Consider the following 23,144-nt stretch of genomic DNA (forward strand, 5'->3'; position numbering starts at 1 on the left):
GGAGGGGAGGGGGGATAGTAGAGGATAGGAAAGGCAGCAGAACACAACAGACACTAGTATGGCAATATGTAAATCAATGGATGTGTAACTGATGTGATTCTGCAATCTGTATATGGGGTAAAAATGGGAGCTCATAACCCACTTGAATCAAAGTGTGAAATATGATATATCAAGAACTATGTAATGTTTTGAACAGCCAACAATAAAAAATTTAAAAAAAAAAGAGAATATACACAAAATGAACACTTCTGAGCTTAGTCAGATTAGCACAGGATGCGTGCTGCTTTTCAAAAGGAAAAATATACATAAACAAAATTAAAATGGGGATTTGACTGATTGACCTTGCAGGTCTCCTCTGGTTTAAACATGCCACAAGCCTCTGCTCCTAGTGAATTTGTGTCTTCCTAAGAGCAGTCTCTTTGGATGATGCAATACCGTGAGATGCAAGAAAGGCCTAAACTCTGCCATGAAAATGGTTCTTTAGATTTTCTGCACAATATAAACAGTACTGCAAGTACAAGAAATAACATTGACAGGGATACGCCTGTGGTCTGACCTCTATCTTATTTAATCTTATTTAATCTAGGCCAATTTAATGATGCCATGTCACATTCAGCCACAGGTACTATAAGCAATCTAACTGTGGCTCATGGTGACTTCCCCTGCTCCCTTCTCCTTCTCTCTTCCCTAGTCCAGGAAAGAAGTCTAAATTGACCAAAAATACAAAACAAAATTAAAATAAAAACAAAAAACACACCCTGAGGCTTCTCCAATTACATGAACAAGGAGGACTATTTTATTTTTGACCCCTTTTTCTTCTGATTTTAGACACTAATCCTAGGGACTTCTTTTGTTCCTTTGGTCACCACTCTACCTCCATACATGCACACAGTACCTCTACTATAGCACTTAAAATACTGGGTGAACCATGGTTTGCTTTCGTGATGTTCTCTGCCACTGATTTGCAAGCTCTATGAGGAAAAAAAGAAATGCATCTTGTTCATCTTATGTGTCCTCATCATTGAGGCAGGGAAATTTAAGCTGAGAATTAAGGGACAGAATTGGAATAAATTGGAGAGTGTGAGGGGGAGACATTCTCAACACAAGGGAGGTGCTGAGAGCAGAATCTCTTGGAAGAAGTCAGCAGAGGGGTCACCTAAGACTAGCTAGCCAGAGAGACAGGCAGTCTGGTTGCCCAGCATTCAACATTCAGGAGAGTAATTCCATGCCTTACTGGTTTCTCAACTGAGATTTATCTTCAGGAATACCAGAAGTCACAAACTAAATGTTGTGTTCTTTTTGTCTGGCTCTGTTCTTTCCCATCTTCTTATTTCTACAAGTACATGAGCAGGTATAGGTTTATATCGCACATATAACAAAAAGGCCTCCCAGTGGGCAATGAATGTTTGCATAATGAGCATTTATTGAGCACCTACTGTGTGCTGGTAATTGTTCTAGGTATTAGAAATACGAGCAATGAACAAAACAAGCAAAGACCAAAAGCAAAAAACCTCCCACCTCAAGAGTCAGCATTTTAATGGGAGAAGATAGGCAATAAATAAAACATGCAAGTAAAGACTATTAGCAGGTGGTGTTATGAAGACAAATCCAGTAAAACAAGTGAGTGAGGAGTCCCCTGCAACATGTATGGTGAGGAGGTATGTTTAGCTTTAACTGGGCAGTTGAGAAGGACTCACTGAGAAGGCAACATTTAAGCAGAAATGTGAGGTGGTAAATACTACGTTAAATGCTCTGTACACAATAAGTACTGAATCAATATGAATATAATCAGCCCTGTGTATCTATGGATTCCTCATCTAGGGATCAACCAACCATGGATTGAAAAAAAATTTTAATTACATCTGTACTGAACATGCACAGACTATTTTTCTTGTCATTATTCCCTAAGTAACACAATATAACAACCATTTACATAGCATTTACATTGTATCAGGTATGTAAGTCACATAGAGAGGATTTCTTGTATGGGAGAGGAATACACATTCTATATGCAAATACCACGCCATTTTGCATAAAGGACTTGAGAATCCACAGAGTTTGGAATCTGCAGGTGGACCCAGAACAAATCCCCCATGGATACTGAGGGACAACTTTACTTCCCTTCCCTTTAGATTCTATTTATATAATGAACCAAACTATCAATGCGCTTATCATTGATGTGTTTTCTGGTAATTAAGGTCAACTTTGAACCCAAGTTCTGGGATACCACTATTTAAATGTCCACGACCACCTTATGAACTTCAAGTTGACAATACCGGAAGGACTCATGGTGTAATCTTTCAGCTATGCTTGATCCCCTGGTCATGGGAGCAAAGGTACAGAAGCCCAGATGAACAAAGATTGTCCATGCAAGCCCCAGCATTCCATAAGCAGCAAAGGCATTAGATATGGCTCACCTCTCACAACTTGATCCAAGGAGTCCCCTGCAGTAGCAATGGAATACATATTCAAGCACTTGTTAGCCAGGAACTGGATCCCTCTCACAGGGGAGTAAGTGCTTGTCAACACACTGTTTTCCCTTAAAAGGAACCAATAAATAACAGTTTTTATATCCCTCTAGAACTTGCTGAGTTCAAATGCTCTTTAACCAATCAAGTCCTAAAAAATCCTGACAGAACCTCACCTATGGATTATTTAAAATATGAGAACAAAGAGTTGAACGGGACCCAGTATGCTTCCTTAAAATGACTGGCTTTTCCTCTTTGTTTATGAATTCTAGTAAATCTAAATAAGTAAGCTATTGTTTGGTATGTCAGATTTTGTACTAGGGAGTTCCTTTAAGAATTAACTGAAATAGGGCTGCATGCACCAGGGCCTTCAACCTCCTGGATGGAGGAGCATTAGAATCCATCATGCCCCTGCTGGGCTCCATAGTCACTATAGTCTGGGGCAGCCAACCTTATTTTAAGGTCCTTCAGTAACAAGAGGAAGAGTGAGAAAAATGATAAAACAGCCAGGAGCCTGAGAATATTACGTGTGTTTATCACTATAATGAAATGATACACATCAGCAATAAGTACCTGAGTTCTCACTGTGGATGAATTCAATTCCTGTCTACACTTCTGGCATCAGCATGGGAGGAAAATAACAAGCCGACTTTGGACTTGCAAGAGCCCTAATCATACCTTTGTGCCAAGACAGTGCCTGGGAGGGATAGCTGGATAGGCATTTGTTTCTTGCAAAACCTCCGATTGTTCTGAAGGGCTTCTGTAATCTGAAACATACAATGATTGACAGATAATGTTGGATAGACAATAGATATTTTTATACATATACAAAGACACATTGATTTCCAGTTTAAAAAATTGAAATAAAATTCTATAGCATTAAAGCATTGTCTATAAGGATAAAATTCAAAGCTTTAGGAGTTGAATACCTGGCCCATAATGGCTGGAGGGATTTTGTCCCGGATATATTTCACATAATCAACTGTTGCCTCAAGAATTGAAGCCGCGTCATTCTTTCTCCCCTTTATATACGGCAAGAGAGTACGCAGCTGCTCACAGCAATATTTGATTCGTTCTCTGATCAAAGAATTGCAGTAAATAAGGAATAATTAGTCTCGTTTGTTTCCTGCACACAAGGACAAACAATCCTTCCTTCCTTCCTTCTGGGTTTATTTGCAAAGGAATGGCCCATACTCCTTCCCATCTAGTCTGTTTCAGAGAAAGGACACGTCCCCACAAGACAGCGACACTCACAACTTCTGAAATCACAAATTCCCAGGCACCTGCTGCACAAGGAACTGCTGTCAAGGTCCAATGTCTGCACCTTGTACCCAGATCCCTCATCCTGGGCCTGTGCAGGGTGCACACACAGTGGGGAAAACACATACTCTCACTGCCTACAGAAAACTACTGAACATTCTGCCCTCTGAGGAGAGAACCATGTACTCTGTGTATGTGTGGTCATATATATATATCTCCTTCTGCAATTCACACTAAAAGTCAGCAGGCAAGAAGCAGTCAGCATTCTGATGTAACTGGGACTGGACCAAATTTCAACAATAGATCAATTAGAACCTTGTAACACATGGGCTTTACACGTAATTCTGTGGCCTGAGCCAAAGGAAAATGAGAAGATGATTTTCTTTCCATGAGGGAAGTATAGACAGAACAAATAAACCAATATGCAAATGAGAACAATGTCCAGGATCATATCAGAGGGAAATTAGATATTTCAGAGTTCTGAAGGGAAATAGTCAGAAATGTAGATCTGATTGAATCCCTGGATGCCTTCATTCATCAGAGTGCTCATTTATGAAGTATTATTAAGCACCTGTTTGGGGCTAGATACAATGATGACATACAGGGTGACTCTGCTAATTACTAGCTAGGACTGTAGGCAAGTACTAAACCTCTCTGGGCCATGGAATAGCAGAGAAATGAACATTTTAAAATGTAGTCTGATATACAGTTAGTGAATAACAAATATTCTAGATGAGTGATAATTTCACTGGGCTTTGGGAGTTCTAGGGTTTCTCCAGAGATGTCAGAAACCCTTCTGAAAGGAAAAGGGTGGGAAAGCCAACAATTTATGTGACTGGGTTTAAAACTTTTTATAACTTTTTTTAGTATTTTTTAATTTTTTCTTAGTTATATATAGACACAGTACCTTTATGTTATTTATATATTTTTATGTGGTACTGAGGATCAAACCCAGTGCCCCATACATGAGCCACAACTACAGCCCAAAAACTTTTTATAACTTTTGACATGGTACTTACAGGGATAATCTAAAACAAAAACTAATTGTAAAAAAAGATACCTATTATGGAAGTACATGTTAGTAAAATATGGAAAACAGTCTAAACATAACATACGAGGATGCCTTAGGCCAACTACAGTGCACTAGTTTAGTACAATAACATTTGGCAGTGGAAGGGATATTTTATAAAGCTTATTGGAGAAAAAAATAGGATGCAAGACAGCATGTAGAATATAATCCCAGCCATTAAACAAAGCAAAAACAAAACACAGAAAAAAGACTGAAATAAATATATTAAGTAATATTTATTTCTGGATAGCAATGCTATGGGTAATACTTCTTTTTTAAATTTTCTACACTTTCCAAATATTTTTGCTAGACATATGTCACTTTCATCATGAAAGATGCTTTTAAATATTTTCCCAGTATTAATTAGAAAAATGTTTGAACATACAGAAAAGTTGAAGAATCACACAAATACCTATGTACCCACTGCTTGGTGTTTAATTAATATTCACTGTATCTGCTTTAATCATACATATATTACCCCACTGTTCATTCATACATCAACCAGTTTTAACACAGTAAAGCCTTTCAAATTAGGTTGTAGACTTCAACCCTGAATGTATCAATTACCAAAGCTCAAATTACTTTATTTTCAGGTAAAAGTTATGTAAGATAAAATACACAAATCTTAAAGGTCACATTCTATGAGTTTGGACAAGTACATACATCTGCACATCAGAAAAGCGCATCAACAGTCTCAGAACCTCAGAAAGTTCCCTTTGTTTTTTGCAAGTCATTGCTACCATCATTCCCGTAAGAGGCAACCACATTTCTGACTTTTTTCCATCCCACATTACTTTTGCCTGTCCTCAAGCAGCACATAAATCAAATCAAATCTTTTTATAAGGCTTCTTTTACTAGGCATGCTTTTGAGATTTTATCCATGTGGTTGCCTATATCAGAAAGAAGTCTGCTTCTTTTTGCTGAATAATAGTAATCTACAGTATCAATGTGCCACAGCATATGTATCCATTCCCTTGTTGATGAACACTTGGGCTGTTCCCAGTGTTTGGGTCATTATGAATAAAGTGGCTTGACCATTCTGTACATCTTTTTTTGAAGAATGCATGTTCTTATTTCTCTTGACTAAACATCTAGGAATAGAAATGACAGCTCATATTATAAATTTATAAAAAACTAGAAGCACTTTTACCATAGTAGTACCATTTGACACTCCCACCATCAATGGATCAGACTTGTTTCATATCTTTTAGCAATATTCAATATTGTCAGTAGTTTAAATTTGGGTCTTTCTACAAAATACATGGTAATATCTCATTATTCTTTAATTTTCACTTCCCTCACAACTAATGATGTTGAACAACTTTTTCCTGTGCTTATTGATAACTTTTATACCTTCCTTTGTAAAGTGGCTGTTCAAATATTTTACCTACATTTTAACTGGAATCCAGGATATTATTAAGTCTTAGGGATTCTTTTCCCTACCTTTGGTATTTGTCAAGCATATCTGTTTAGCAAATATTTTGTTTTTCTGTAGTGTTTTAGAACTTTATACAAAAACTACCATGACATCTATAAGTAAAAGGGCTTTGCTTCTTCCTAATTTTCACATCTGTTTCTTATCTTGTCTAATTACAATGGGTGGGACTGTCTATGTAGTGAAGAACTGAAATGATTAAGGATGGGCACACTTATCTTGTTTCTGATCCGTTTTAGAAACAGTCAAAATTTTAGCTATAGGTGTATCATGATACACTTCAACAGACTGAGGAGGTTCTTTTCCACATGTATCTGCCAAGAGATTTTTGTTTTATCTAGAAAGAATAATCCTGTCAAGTTTTGTTTTGTTTTGTTTATGGTGGTGGGGACTGAACCAAGGGCCCCAATGCATGATAGGCAAGAAAGCACACAGTCTGACCACGGAGTTGCACCATAGCCCCAGCCCAAGTCACTTTTCTAAACCTGCTAACAACATGCTTTTTCTCCTTTATTCCTGCAAATGTGGTGGATTACACTGGTTGATTTTTTTTTTTTTTAACAATTATACAAGTCTAGGATAAACTTGTGGTCATAATACATTATATCATTTTTTATTTAGTTTGCTAAAATTACGTTAAATATATTTGTGTCTATGTTCATGAGGGATACTGGTCTGTAATTTTTTTCTATAATACCTGTGTCTGATTTAGGATTATGCTAGCCTCATAAAATGGGTTAGGAGGTGTTCTCTACTTTCTTTAAGAGTTTGTTTTAGATTGGAGTTGCTTCTTTAAATGAAAGTTGTTGGTAAAATCATCTGCACATGAAGTTTTTCTTTTTGTTAAGCTATCGGTAGTAGCAAGTTCAATATCTTTAATATTAGGCTATTCATGTTTTCTGCTTCACATCAGTTTTGTCAAAATGCTTAAGAATTTGTCCATTTCACCTAAGTTGTTCAATCTATTGGCATAACATAAGCCATAGTGTTTACTGTAAGTTTTGCTTTGGCTACATCCCACAAATTTTGATGTATTCTACATATTCCCATAATCATTTGCTTTGAAATATTTTGTTTTATTTTCCTGATGATTTTTTTCATCCATTCATAAATTATTTAGAACTTTGTTTTTAATTTCTAAGTAATACAGGTTTCCCTTTAAGTTTTACTGATTTCTAACAATTTAATTGTGGTCAGAGAACATACTTTTCATGAATTCAAGTTTTTTTCAGTGAAATGAAACTTCTTACACCTTAGCACACAGTCTGTGTAAGTCAATGTTCTGCGTGCCCACAAAAAGGAGAGAGGAGTGCTCTGCTGCAGTTGTTGGGAGTATTCTATAAATATCCATTACATCAAGGTGATTAAAAATATTCACACCTTCTGTATCTTAATGATTTTTTTTTTTTGGTATCTAGTTGTATAAATTGCTGAGAAAGGGATGTTAAATCTATAACAATTGTTGTAGAATTGTCTATTTGTCCTTTTAATTTTGTAAATTTTGATCTAAATATTTTGACACTCTATTATAATCCATATTTGTGATTTTTATCATTCTGATAAACTGACACATTCGTTATTACAAAATGTCTTTTTTTTAATCTCAAATGACATTGCTTTTAAGTCTATTTAATTTTATATCAACATAGCCAATTTGATCGTATACTGTTTTCACAGGGTGTATTTCTCTATTAATTTATTATATCAGTATATTTAAAATTTATTTATTATAGACAGCAGGGAGATGATTTTTTTTTTGTTTTGATGTTTTGTTTTGGTGGTACTGGAATTGAACCCAGGACCACATGCATGCCAGGCAAGTACTTTAACACAGAGCTATAGCCCCAGGTATATTGGTCTTGATTTTTGTTTGTTTTGATCTATCCTGACAATCTCTGCCTATCAATTGGATAAATATCTTCAATTTTAATATTTTTCCTATATTCTCTTTTGTTTTTGTTCTGTTTTCCTGGCTTCTATTTGAATATTTTTAAAACTCAAATTTTAATATTTTAAGTTTATTTGTCCTTTTTTTATTTTTGTGTGCCCACCAAAATGAGAGAGGAGTGTGGCTTCTTATCTCACTAGAATTGTCCTAGGGATTACCATATGTATCTGAACTTTTCATAGTCTATTTAGAGTTAATATTTTATGACCACATAAAATATACAAATACTGCAGTCACATAAGGACATTTATCCCACTCACTCTTCATGTTATAATTTTCATGTCTACAACCTCTACAGACATTACAAACCCCACAATACAACTGTATAATTTCTGCTTATAATATTCTTCAGTGTTTTAAATAAATGAAAAGGAAAAATGTTTGCTTTTAAATATTTACTTGCATATTTATCATTTCTGGTGCTGTTCAGTCCTTCCTGGACATTTAGTTTGCATTTGATATTATTTCCCTTCAATCTGAAGAATTTCCTTTAGCTTTCTTACCCTGCAGGTCTAGTGATATCAAAATCCCTACTTATATGAAAATTCCTTTATATCACTATTTGCTGTTGGGAAACAATATCTGATGGAAATAGAATTACCCAAAAAAGTGAAGAATATGACATGATAAAAATAGTGGCATACATAAAAGGCTCGTTTTATTAACATTTTTTAAACCAATAGCATGCATCTATTTGACAGGCCAAGAGGAACTGGATCTGTTGCTAAGATTTCTACCATGTCTTTGTACTTTCTGTTTCTCTGATTGTGACAGCCAAGATTAAATGGGGGAATACGGAAGCGAAGCATGGGAATGCAGGGAAATACATGAAGAGAGAATTTGTATAACTCAAAAATAACCTGGTAAACAGAGCCTGTTTTACTTGGAAAAGGAATTCAAATTTGAGTTTTTAAAAAAGTTACAGATTAACGTGACTGAAAATTATTTATCATTTCCCCCAATGAAGAGTCAGAATCTATTTTCCTTTCTCTTGAATCTCTGCTAGAAAGTGCCTGCTTTAGCCAAAGATATTAAAGGGGCTCTTTGACTTTTCTGGGACTAGCAATTCAGTAGACATAGCTTCTATGTTGGTCTCACAGAACCCTGCACTATTCTGGAAGAGGTCTAACTTGCTGGAAAGACCATGTGGAAAGATGCTGAGCCCACAGTGAAAGAGGGCACAACCTGCAGCCTCCCCATCAAGAGGTCATGTATGTGCATGGCACCATGCTGGACTTTCCAGACAGGCCATTAGCTGGCTGCAGACCATGGAGTGACAGCAATTAATACCATGCAGAGAAGAACCACGGAGCCAAGTTCTGCCCAAATTGATGACCCATAAAATCATGAGATATGATAAACTTGTGGGTGCTTTCAGTTACTAAATTCTGGGGGTAATTTGCTACAAAGTAATAAATAACTGGAACAATAGCTTACTATTTAAAATAAAATGAATAACAATGTAAGGTTGATATTACATGTAAATGTTAAATTATGACATTAACAAAGAGAGAATGTAAACACATGGTTGTATGTTAAGGACATATTATCAACTTTAAAGTAGGTAATGGTAAATTAAGTATGAACATTATAATCCCTAGTGCAAGTCGTAAAAAATAGTTTTAGCTAAAATTTCAATGGAGGAGATTTTAAAAATGCCAAAATATACTTGATGAATCTAAAAGAAGGTAGGCAATGAGAAATAAATAGAAAAGAAAAAGAAAATGAATTGGACTAGTGAAACAAAACAGAAAAATTGGAACCTAAAATCAAACTTAACAGTAATTACATATATATAAATTTAGTAAACTCTCTAATTTAATGGCAGAGATTATCAGAATGGGCAAAAGAAAAGTGAAAACAAGGGCTGGGGTATAGTTCGGTGGTAGAACTTGCCTCGCATGCACAAGGTCCTGGGTTCAATCCCCAGCACTTCAAATAAATTAATTCAAGATTCAACTATATGCTATTGACAAACAACACTTTTAACATGTGAAGATATATACAAGTTATAAGAAACCACGCAAACACTAATTACAAAAAAAACTATATTAATTTCAAAGTAGATTTTAAGACAAAGAGTACAACTAAAGATATCATTTCCCAATGATTCATGGATCAATTCTTCAAGAAGACAAGCACCTAACAACAAAGTTTCAAAATACACATGCGAAACAAAAACTGTCAGGAGGAAAAAGAAAAAAAGTGTCAGAAAAAGGGAAAAATGGACCAACCTATAGTCATCACTTTAACCCTCAGGGCGGGAAATAAAGGAATAAGGGTACAGAATACAAGGAAAGCACTATCAACCAAATATACCTAATTAATATTTATAAAACACTACACCCCCAAATCACAGAATGCATACTCTTTTCAAATGCATATGGATTATTCATCAAGGGAGAACACAGTCTGGGTCATAAAGTAAAGTCTAAGAAATTATGAAAGGATGAAAACTCACAGAGGATATTCTCAGATGACAATGTAATTGTAACTCAATATCTGAAAAATTTCCAAACATGTGGAAATTAACTTACACACTTCTAAATAGACATTTGTAAAAAAGAATGTCATATGGGATATAAGAAGACATTCTTAACTGAATTACAGTGAAAATATACTAAAGTGTATGAGCTGTAGCTAGCACTGCAGCATACATACACACACACACACACACACACACACAAACTTTGGGTTTTAGTTGTAAATGCTTACATAAGAAAAGAAGAAACTGTTAAAAATCAATGATCTAAGTTTCTACACACAAAAAAAAAGAGATTAAAAAAGTATTGAAAGAAGAAAATGAGAAAGAACAGAAAATGGCAAAATATAAAAAATGGGCAAAAAGATACAGAAAGTTGGTAAATCAAAATCAGAGTCTCTGAAAAAATCAATAAACTGGCTAAAAAAAACTTTGCTATAATTAAAGGAAAAAAGACACAAATTATCAATACCATCAGTGAAAGAAACCATTGCCACAGATCTACAAAAGTTAAAATGATAATAAGAGTATTATGAACATATAGTTGCTCAATAAGTTTAACAAACTTAGATAAAATGGACAAATTTCATGAAAGACATAAATTAGCCCAAACTGGCACAGGAAAAAATAGAAAATCTAGTCCTATAACCATTAAAGAAATTGAATTTTTAATTAGAAACCTTTTGGCAAAGAACAAGCATAGATGACCTCACTGTTGAATTCTATCAATTGCTACATAAACTCTTAGATAATAAAAGAGAGAAGATAACTTTCATTTTATGAGGTAAGCTTTTCCTTGATAGAGAAATTGGACAGGCATTTTAAGAAAACTACATATCAACATCCTTCACAAACACTGATGCAAAAGTTGTTAACAAAATAATAGCAAATCCACTACAGAAACAAATAAAAAAGATAAATACATCAAGACAAGGTGGAGTGTAGCATTTTAATCAATGTAATGGCCACATTACATTGATGAAAACCATGTAATCATCTCAATATATACAGAAAAAGACGCTGACAAAATTTTAAATCCATTCATGATAAAACTCAAAATAGGACTACCTGGAATGCTTTATAAGCTGATAAAAGGCTCATACAAAAATCTACAGCTTATTGTAATGGCAAAAGACTTACTTTCCCTGTAAGACTGGAAACAAATCAAAGATATCTACTTGCATGTTTAAATTAAAAAATAGTAATATTTTAAAATTTACCAGTAGTTGGGCATGGTGGTGCACACCTGTAACCCCAGCTATTCAGGTGGCTGAGGCAGAAGAATACCAAATTCCAGACCAGTCTGGGCAATTTAGCAAGACCCTGTCTCAACATAAAAAATAAACAGGACTGGAGATGTGGCTCAGTGGTAGAACACCTCTGGGTTCAATACCCAGGATTGGAAAAATAAAATGGAGAGATGGAAGGATTAACATTGCTCAATATCAATTCTTTCCCAAACTGATCAATCGACAAATAAAACCCTAATCAATATCCTAGCAGGATTTAAAATAAAAATAAATTTATAGGCTTATTTTTAAATTTACATGAAAAATCAAAGGACCTTTAATATCCAAAGCCAATTGAAAATAAAAAATACAGTTGGAAGACTTTGATTTTCAGATTCATTATAAAGTTACAATAATCATGACACTGTATACTGGAGTAAAGCAGATAAGTAGTAGAATTAAATAAGGACCCTAGGAAAGTGTTGATAATCATATGGTAATTGATTTTTATGAATGTGCCAAAACAATTCATCATTGACTAAAAGCCTTTTCAACAAAATGTTAAAAAATAGCCATGTAAAACAAAACAAAATAAACCTTCAATGTTGTCTCTGTCAAAATATTTCATCATAAAAGCTAAAACTACAAGACAACATAGAGACATGCCATAGCACCTTCATAGAAGTAGTGATTTCTACTACAAGACAAAGAAAATAATGTACATATTTTAAAATGTTAATAAATTAGAATTCATCAAAAAATTTTAAAAACTTCTGCTCATCAAAAAATCACTGTTACACAACTGAACAGTGGGCCATAGACTGGGAGAAAATATTTTCAACAAACAAATCTGATAAAGGATTTGAATTCAGATTATACACAGAATTCTTAGAATGCAACAAAAACACAACCAGATATTTACAAATGGGCAAAAGAATTGAACAACTGTTTCTACAAGAAAATATATAATGACCAAAAGTGTATCATAAGGTGCTCAACCTTGTTAATCATCAGCAAAACAAATTTAAAAATCACAATTAGGTAACATTCCACAATCATTACAATGGCTAAAATGAAAAAGACTAACAAAACCAAATGTGGGAGAGGATATGGAACAACCAGTGCACTTGAACTTTGCTGGCGGGTGTGCAAAAATGGTGCTACAGTTTTGGAGATCTGCTAGGAAAATACACATATACACTCAACCTATGATACACAAAGCTACTACTAGCTATGTGGTAAGAGCAATGGAAACCTAGGTTCCCAAAAACATACATTAAAAAAATGTTCACAGTAGCTTTATTCTTAATAGATAAAAGTCAAAAAATGAATAACTAAATGTGGTATGTTTACATAATGGAATTTTCTAAACAATAAAAGGACCAAACTACTGATACCTATAATATGCATATTAATGAATCTCAAAACATCTGCCAAGTTAAAGAGTCCAGATATAAGCGTACATATTGACAATTCCATTTATAGAACAAACAAAACTAATCTATGGTGACAGAAATCAGAACAGCAGTCACCTCAGGGGGGCGAAAAGGATAGACCAGAAATATGTTTCAAATGTAGGTTTCATTAATCAGGTAAAGTGAGGCCAACAGATCTGGATATGGCTACGACTGAAAAGCTGATTTATTGTTCACAGTTTCCCAAAAAGGAGGCCTTCCATGCAATGTAGGGCCACATAAAGAAGAGAAGTTCACAGGTTAGCCAGAAGAGGGCAGAGGAAAATGTGGGCAAGATTCTCTATTACGGTTTCTATGTGAGGCAGGGTAACAAGCTTAGGATGGGCTAGTTGGAATAGCTTTAGTAGACTGTGGGTACAGGGGCTGTCCTAAGTTGTATGGAACCTGATGTGTGATGATGAGGGCAGAGGAATATTGGCCTGGAGTGTAAAGGCCCCAAACAGGAGGGGAGGGAATGTAGACTCTGGACTGGTTAGTTGGCATATGGAAGATAAGCTCCCAGGTGAGTAATTTACTATCTCTAAGAAGTGGCTAACCATGGGAGGGGCTATGTCTCCATGGTTAGAAAGGTACCAGATATCAAATCATCAGAATAAAGACATGTTTAATACACAAAGAAATATCTCAATATGAGGGAAATGTTGTGATTTAGAGAGGCCTATGCATTTGTTTACCTCCTGACCAACCCAATGCTTCTCCATGAGGCCCTGCATGGCATGTTGTGTTCCTTCCTCATTGAAACTGTATGAAACCAACTTTTCAAAAATTTTGCTGTTAATCTCATTGTGTCTTAATTATTTCACAATATTTTAAAACTACAGAGAAAAAAATACAGGGAGAGAAAGTTTAAAATTTTTTGAAGGATGTTAATACTGGCACAAAGAAATGCAATTACAGGCTCCAGGAACTTCAGGTAACCTTGACTTTCCTTTTATCTTTTTGTATGGAAATAGCAATAGGTGACAATGGATCAAAGGGTATGCCTTGTCTGTTATCTTCCAAGGAAGCCAATTCAATCTGAGTTAACTTTTCTTCAGTTAGGAGAGGCTGAAAGGGATCTGGGCTAACTAAAGAGATATTGGTCCAGACTCCAAGTACTTGGATCTCTCCTCTGTACAAACGTGTCTCAAGTAAACAAGAGCTCATGGGGGAACCCTCTGAGAGCTCCCTGTTCTACCTTCCTGGAATTTTAAGGCTCAACCAGACTTGGAAAAGCCTTGATTTGTGTCACACCATGGCAAAGCTCACTTTCACTTTAAGTAAGTAGCCATCCAGAAAATGACTAAAGCAGCATGGCTGACTCACAGCCGCACACAAAAAATGATGGCATCCCTGGGAGAAGCACATGTCCTGGAGAGAACAGCACAGCACATTTACCTACTTTTGAATATACAAGAAAGGCGATTTCACCAAGACTGTCAGAATTGGTTAGCTAATGTTTATTCATCTGTTCTAATAACGACAATGGGGGTGTTGGAGTGTTTTAAAAAGAAAATCCCAAATGCAGATATTCAAAACCAGTGGCCAGAATCATTATTTCGTAATATTATTAATAAATGTGCTACCCTGTTGTGCTTAAAAACTTAAAAAGATAAAACCATATGTAAAGTAGTTGATTTGGAAGAGGAGGAAGGGAAATAAACTAGAAGCAACCTGTTAAGATTCACAGGAATAGGCAGAGGATTAAGAACAGGGAAAGGGGGGAAAAAATTAGGGATGATTTGTTTACCTTCTGTATCTCCCAAGCAAATCTCCAAAGGAGAAGAGGAGAGGTGCTTGTGACAGCTTTTCTTTTTGGGAAACAAAGAGCTTTAGTCCTTCAAATAATGCCATAGGCGCAAATACTCCAAAGCATTAATCTATTATTAGATCAGTGATTCTTAGATTTTAATGTTCATCGATGATCAAATTAAAAAAATAAAACAAACATAAAACTTTGAAGGACCAGTAAAATATTCCCAACATTAGATCTGGACAAGAAATACAAGTTTTAAAAAGTATCCTCTCCTAATATCACTTCATTATAACCATCTACTAATACCACCATTTTAATATCAAATCAATTAGGAAGAATATAATCTTACGACATAAATTTTATTTAGGCAACTTTAAATATACTAATTGTACTATATTTTCCTTGTTTTGCTGCAGATCAATGATATCTAAGCAAGATATGTGACTGAAGCCATCACATCTATTAATCCTCAAACCCCACCATCTTCCCACTAATCTTTACCAGACAATAGGGGACATTCAGCATAGAACTTGGTCCACCTCATCCTTCTGTCTGGTCCCTTCAAAAAACTCATCTGTACCCACATCTCCATTTTCAGTGGAAGAGGTGTTCTTCTGTCTGTTTCTGGATTCCATAGCCTTTTGTCATGTCAGGGACACTAAACCCATCCATAACAATCCTTCCCCTTTACCAACAGTGGTGGAGTAAACTCTTTGACATCCTTCCCACTGAGAGGTTGGGTCTATATCCCCTACCCTTAGCCCTGGGTGGGCTTTGTGACTGCTGGATGCAGAGCATATGCAGAAGTGGCTCTGGGCCCATTTTGGGGACCAGGCCTTAAAAGAGTGGCAACTTCCACTTTCTGTCTCTTGGAATATTCTCTCCAAGAACCCTGAGCTGCCAGGTCAGAAGTCTGACAACCCTGGAACTACCATGCTGAGAGGCTTCAGTTGTCAGCCCCAGCTGAGTTCAACCTTCTAACTAGCCCTGCAAAGGTACAAGACATATGATTCATTGGATACTCCTGACTGGACCATTCAAAGCCAAAAACTACCAAATGACCTCAGTTAATGTTACAGAGACAGAATTGCCTGACTGGACCCTGCTTAAATGCTGACCCACAAAACCACAAGATAGGTTGAAATGAACAGTGTCAGTACATGTTGGCTTAATTTTTAATGCAGCTGCAGATTATCAGAACATGAGTATCTTCAAGACCTTCTCTTTCTCCCTCCCTTCAAGCTGTCTTTGTGTGTAATATACACATAAACATACTGAAGACTGGCCCAGACTTATAAAAACCTCTCATTTTACCCTAAGTTCCCTCATAGATTCATTTTTTTCCTTCATTTCATCTGTTTCCACCTTTCACTTCTCATCTTTCTGAAATGGTGTTTCTTCCCTAACACCATACTGGTGAAATTATTTTTAACAAGATCAATGATGTTTGAGCTTTGCTAAATACAAGTAATCAGGGCTGGGAATATAACTCACTGGAAGGGCACTGGCCTAACCCATGTGAGACCCTGGGTTCCATCCACAGCACCAAAAGAAAAAGAAATACAAACAATCAATGACAGGATCATCCCTTCCCTTCCTGCTCTCTCTGCCTTGTGACGCTCCTAACACGCACTCCTTTGGGAAATGCTTCTCCTCTGGCCTCCTCCTGACTGCTCCCTCCCTCTTGGCCTTACCTCTCTCCTAACTCTTCTTTTTCCTCATTCCCTCTCTGCTGCCTATGACTTAAATATCAAGATTTCCTCAAGGTCCTCTTCTCCACTTCTATCTTTCCCCCATGCTTTTCACAGTCCTCCTGTAGCCATCCCTATACTCACTGCTTCAAATAAATGCTGTTCCCTGACACCCCTAAGTCTGCATTTCTGTCCTAGACCTTCCTTAAGAATCAAAGGGCCTATTCTTTATTTAAACCTGGAGGTGTTTAAACTCAATAAGAGCAAAAATTAAAATGTGCACCTCACACTCCTCAGATTTCCATTTTTAAAAATATTTTTAAGTTGTAGTTGGACACAATATCTTTATTTTATTTATTTATGTAATGTGGTGCTGAGAATTGAACCCAGTAATTCATACATGCTAGGCAAGTGCTCTACCACTGAGCCACAACCCCAGCCCCAGACTTCCATTTTACTGTAACTCCTAGTCCACATCTACTTGGGAGTGACACTTGAGTCTCCCTTCAGTCATGTACATGCTGATTTCACTTTCTTAATTTAGAACTGGCTTATTCCTCTCCCACCCATTTCTAACACTATTGCGTAGGATCTCAAAATTTCTAACTACTCCTGGACTCCAGACTCAATTCCCTCTCTAATGTCCTGTGAGAGTATTCATTCTAAGGCATAAATCCTAAACTATCATCCTTTGCTAAATTTCTCTAGTGATTCCCCAATAATCCAGGTTGCAATTATAATTCTGCAGCATGACATTCCCAACCCTTACCCTCTATGACTCATCTCTTCCCTTTTCCCACTTGAGTCCCGACAGCCAACTTCATAAAAGTATTTACAGTTCTATAAATTCAGGGGACTCAGTGGTGCTGCCAGCCTCTGTACCTGCTCTTTCCTTCATATGATACATCCATCCAGGGGAAAGAAAGGGAGGGCACTGGGGGATGAGACTGATCAAATTATTTTTTGTGCATGTACAAATAATTACAATGCGCCAATAAAAATAGATCTCTCCCTGACTCCTAAACCAAGTGAATAGTGACTTTTTGTTGAAAGCTCAATTTGCCTATAACCTTCTCAAGAAAGCCTTCCATGCTCCCTCATTTTTCAATAACTTTCTTAGTGTGCTTACTTTGTTCTTCTCTATCATGACATCTATTGAAACATATTTTTTACTTAACAGCTTATTTAGAAGTCTGCTTAAGCTCTGGACTGAAGCCTTCTTGGAAGTCAGGGATTTATTTTTGTAATCTCAGATCTCTACTCATTCTCTACTCATCTCTACATATAGTATGTACTCACAGATATTTGTTGAATGACTGAGAGAGTGAGTGGCATCTATTGAGTTGCCGCATTTATGTTTCATTGAATTTCTTAACAATATTACAAAAAAACTATGAAATTCATTAAATTTCTCCCTGTAAAGAAGTAAGGCTAAAAAAGGGCCATATCAATATTCACCTTCTCAGCTTTTCTTTGCTTGAATGAAGAAAGGAAATCTTTTTGCTTTTCTCAAAATCTGGCAATGGAGTCTTTAATTCAAGTCCAATATCATTTCTTACAGATTCAGCGCTAGAAACAAGATTAAATGATACCACATATTAAAGAGAAAAATTCTCAGGCAATATTAAACAATAAGCACAACACACTTAATCAAATAAATGCTTCCTAAGTCTCTTGCTTCATACAAAGGATAACAACAATAAATGTCTCGCTTCCTACAAAGGAACAATAAATACTGAAGCACTCTACCTTATGCATTTTGTGCAGAACATTTTATCTCAAAATTTCAAAAGACTGTATTAAAATCATTGTAAGTTCGATGTTCAAAATTCTAAAATATACTGATAAAGTATAATAGATAAAAGCAGGATTAAAATGTTCTGATTTCATTGATTATGATATCCCAAATTATAGACAGTCCCCCAACCAACCTTGGTTTGGCTTATAATTTTTTCACTTCACCATGGTGTGAATATACACCAACACCACCTTTCTCTTTTCTACTTTCAGCACAGTATTCAATAAATTACAAAACATATTCAATGCTTATGTAACGTATTACAAAACAGGCTTTGTGTTAGATGACCTTGGCCAATTATAAGCTAAGATAGGTGTTCTGAGCATGTTTAAGGTAGGCTAGACTAAGCTATGCTATTCACAAGGTTAGGGGGATTAGATGTATTTTTGACTTATGGTAATTTCAACTTAATAATTTAAGTTTTTATTGGGACATATCCCCATTGTAAGGAAAGGAGCATGACTGTATCTACTCTTCAGAATAAACAGTACCAGCCAAGAAATACCCTTTTCAACTTGATCAGCAGAGGGCAGGTTCTTTCTATTCCAAAACTGATAGTTTAGTGGACATTTTCTGGCTCTTCTATTTTTCAGGAACTTCTTCAGGCTTTTCAATTGATTTTTTTTAAATCAACCTAAAAATCATGCAAACTAATCCCATTTCCTTTATCTAAAAGAATAAAACTTGATTTGTACATTTACTCTTATTTATAGTTATAAGATTCTGAGAAGAGACAAACATTCAAGATGAGTAGAGATGAAAAACTCTTGCAAGTAATATAAGAAAATCAGGAAACTTGCCAATACCCTTCCCAACCTCATATCTGAGATATGGGATCACCTCCCAGGTACAGTAAAGCTCTTTGAGGTTAAGATGCTAAATAAGATTAAAGAAGCTGTTGCTATCTCTGTACTACTTAAGTGAGCTCATCTTTGGTTTAACCACACTTAACTGGTTGCCAAGTCCCTTCCTTGTTCAAAATAGCAGATGGCCACATTCTACAAATTCTAGATGGGACTGACTAAATTCTCAACTTAGTACCCACAGCCTGGGCACTTACATCCACTTTGTAGCCCTAGGCTCTATTTAAACCCTCTGTGGAAATTAGCTAAAAGTAGAGAAAGAACTTCAGAAAAACTTAATCTTTATAAGAATACAATGCTAACATTGGAAGGATCTGACCTGCACTTCAACTGCCTGTTCAATGCAGATTTAACTTCCAGTTTTAAAAAAGACAGACAGCTCTGAGGATGACAGACAACACTGAGAGAAAGACACTCTATAACTTGCCCTGTGTATCAAGGGCAAGCTACATGAAGTCTGTGGAAGAATCTCTTAAGTTTTTTTGAGGAGGGTTTTCAGTAACTGCAGCAATGAGTTCAAAAAAGACAACAAGGAGAAAGTTGAGTGGGAGGGGGATAACAGGTAAGGCTGCTTTTTCTGTTTAATTATTAGCATTCCAAATTTTTCTTTGAAGAAAGAATTCTACTGCTTTTTAAAAGTTTGAATATCACTTCCATTATGTAACTTTGATTATTAATAACCCAGACTCAAACACTGATACATTTCCCTGGGGAACCTGCTACCTTACAATTTGACCTGTTTCCCTGTGGTCAACTACAACTGTTAATGGAAGACCTTCTAATATTGAGATATTTTTGTAATGAGTACCCACAGTTCCCGCTCAGGTTTCTGCAATACAGAAAACATCACACCCCTCTTCCACAAAAGAGCTTTTTCTATTGCATCATCCACAGCACTTCAGCTATTTTCCCATAACCAACATTTTTTTTTTAATGATCACAGTAAAAATTGCTAATATAAAAAAAATCCACTAACCAAGTGAATAGATCAGTGGAAAAATACCCCAGGTGTTCACCACAGGTACTCTGTAGGGGTAATTCATGTTCTTCAGCTCTTATAGCATTTTCATTCTTATCTGAAAGAAAGAGGACCATTTTAATTCTAAGCGATTTTTAGATTTCAGTCTGTGAAGCACAAAATGACCCAAGTTAGAAAGCAAAATTAAAATACTATTTACACCAGAATATCCTCTTTTTCAACCAAGTGACAGGTGTGCTTAAAACACATTCCACTGAATTTATTTATCAAATTCCTATTTATAGGTAAATGTCAAGAGAGAAAATATATATGAGTCTTCAATAAGCAGCTGCATTGTCAAAATATGGTTCTGAAAATTTTTTTCTTTTCTTTCTTTCTTGTTTTTTATTATTATTATTATTTTTTTTTTTTTGCAGCTGCTCATCCTTGGTACAAAGATGAGGCAACTGGAAGCAGGTGTGGTCGTGACCAATAGAAGGTTTTTGGACAGGTGATGAGCAGCTGCTCTGTTTCTACTGAGGACTAGCTAAGAACAAATTGCCAAAAGGACCTTGGCCACCACAGTCATTTCCAGGAAGAACTCTGACACTGCAGGGGCTGGGAGCCATGGGCGTATTACAAGGCAGACTCACTAATCTAAATATTTTAAAATAAGATTTTAAAAAGTCAGGATGTACTGAACGCTGTATCTTCTGGAATATGAACGTATACAGGATAATTCTGAAAGTATCCTAAGGCATATTTTAAGAAAAAATATTATCTTAATTTAAAAATTTTCTACCTTTATTGAGGTATAACTGACAATCCTAAATTGTATGTGTTCAGGATGTACAATTAAGTTGATATATACTGTGCAATAATCACCACAATCCAATTAATTAACGTATCTACTACCTCAAATATTTATTTTCTCTTTTCTGTGTATGTCAAGGGAACACTTAGGTAAGTAACAGTACAGTATTGTTAACTACAGTCACCAAGCTGTTTGTTAGGTCTCCGGAATTTGTTCCTTTTACGTAGCTGAAACTTTGTACCCCTTCACCCACATCTCCCCATTTGATATCATCTTAATTCTAGAAGAGTTATCAGCTATTGTCCTAGGCCTGCAACAACCAAACAATAGTCACTGACCAACATTAATTCCAATAGAACAGAATTTCAGAACCTGGAGCTTGTCCTTTTACAAGTAAAGCTAATTTAATTAGTTTGTGTTTAGATTCTAGCAATACACACAATACAACAGATAAAGAGATTAGAAATGTAAGGTCTAACTGAGACATTGATACTAATTCTCTGTGTCTAGAGATTTAGAAGAGAAATATAACCATCCTATTAAAGAGACAGAATAATTTATTTTATTATTAATAAAGTAGTATCCAATTCATGGCTAGTGCCTCTGAATTTTAGACATTCATAGAATGACACAGCATGATTAACTCCATCTTAATGACTAAGAAAGTATGGTAGCTATGCTATTAAAAAAAATTAGTAATGATCTTTTTACCAAAAAACAAAACAACAACAACAACAAAAAAAAACCCCACCTGAGTCTACCACAAACAACACTGTATTATGCAACACATTTTAAGCCTCTAAGATGTAAGTCTTTTTCTCTTAGGTTTAAACAAAGTTTTCTCTTTATTTATACTTTATTTTCTTCTGACCACAATTAAACAAAGACTACATGTTTGTTAGAGTATGTAGCAAATAGTTAATTCTCAGTAAATAAGATGTGAGTACAAGTGGGAACCAATATAAAAATGTACAGGCGTGGTTTCATAGAATTTTAATGAGAATTTTTCAAACCTTTGGATATTTATTTTTCACTCACCTGTATCTGAGAAATATGTTTTCCAATATTTTACCACAAGACTCATTTTTTCCATTGTCAGTGGTTCTGTTAAAGTAATATCAGCTCCATACCCTGAAATACAATCTAAGAATTTTGTATTAAATATTGACCTTATTATTTCTGTTTGAAGAAAAAACAAATGCTATATCCAGCAGGCACATACCTTTAAAATTTTCAGGGATTATAAAAACAAACAACCAATGTGTATTTTTCTTCTTGCCAAATCTGAGAGGGAAAGAAAATGTTATAATGAAACAAAATCATCATTCACAACTTTGGAATTCAAAAGCTAAACTTACTACAAACCAAGCTAGAGTGATTTCTGTTATTTCTTTAGAACTTAAAATGATGGCATTAATATGAAAAAATTAACAAAAGTGGTATCTTTAGTCAGTGAAGTGAAAGATGTACTACTTTTTCTTTAAAAACAAAACTACAATAATAAAAACACCTACAACAGCTCAGAAGGATGAGGCAGGAGGATTAGAAGTTCAAAGCCAGTCTCAACAATTTAGTGAGGCCCTGTGCAACTTAGTGAAACCCTGTCTCAAAATAAAAACAGTCTGGGGATATGGCTCAGTGGTTAAGCACCCCTGGGTTCAATCCCTGGCCCCCCAAAAAAAAGAAAAAAAAAGGGAATTTAAAACTCACCCAAATTTTTAAATTGCTCATCAATTTATAAAACATTAGGGGAAAGATGAACATTTTAAACAATATCATAGGGATGGGACCAGTAAATACAGAATGTGGGAAATTATATAAGACTTATGATCCCTTTTAAATACAGGTATATATGTAGATGTTCTTTAGGTTTTATAATTTTATATATATATATATATATATATATATATATATATATG

The 23,144-nt window shown here is 35.4% G+C and overlaps 1 protein-coding gene across 1 annotated transcript in view; it reads right to left on the reverse strand.

Annotated features, from left to right (window-relative positions):
• Positions 1-23,144, reverse strand: part of Sohlh2 (spermatogenesis and oogenesis specific basic helix-loop-helix 2) — a 46,967-nt gene that overhangs the window by 11,305 nt on the left and 12,518 nt on the right. The window contains exons 3-9 of the mRNA XM_015483964.2: positions 22,448-22,509; positions 22,264-22,368; positions 20,430-20,529; positions 18,251-18,361; positions 3,398-3,545; positions 3,147-3,235; positions 2,418-2,539 (exon numbers count right to left, since the gene is read on the reverse strand). Of these exons, the coding sequence (XP_015339450.2) occupies positions 2,418-2,539; positions 3,147-3,235; positions 3,398-3,545; positions 18,251-18,361; positions 20,430-20,529; positions 22,264-22,368; positions 22,448-22,509 (737 nt within the window). The remainder of the gene's footprint in view (positions 1-2,417; positions 2,540-3,146; positions 3,236-3,397; positions 3,546-18,250; positions 18,362-20,429; positions 20,530-22,263; positions 22,369-22,447; positions 22,510-23,144) is intronic.

The sequence above is a fragment of the Marmota marmota genome, unplaced genomic scaffold (assembly GCF_001458135.2).
Source record: "Marmota marmota marmota unplaced genomic scaffold, marMar, whole genome shotgun sequence".
Classification (NCBI taxonomy): domain Eukaryota; kingdom Metazoa; phylum Chordata; class Mammalia; order Rodentia; family Sciuridae; genus Marmota; species Marmota marmota.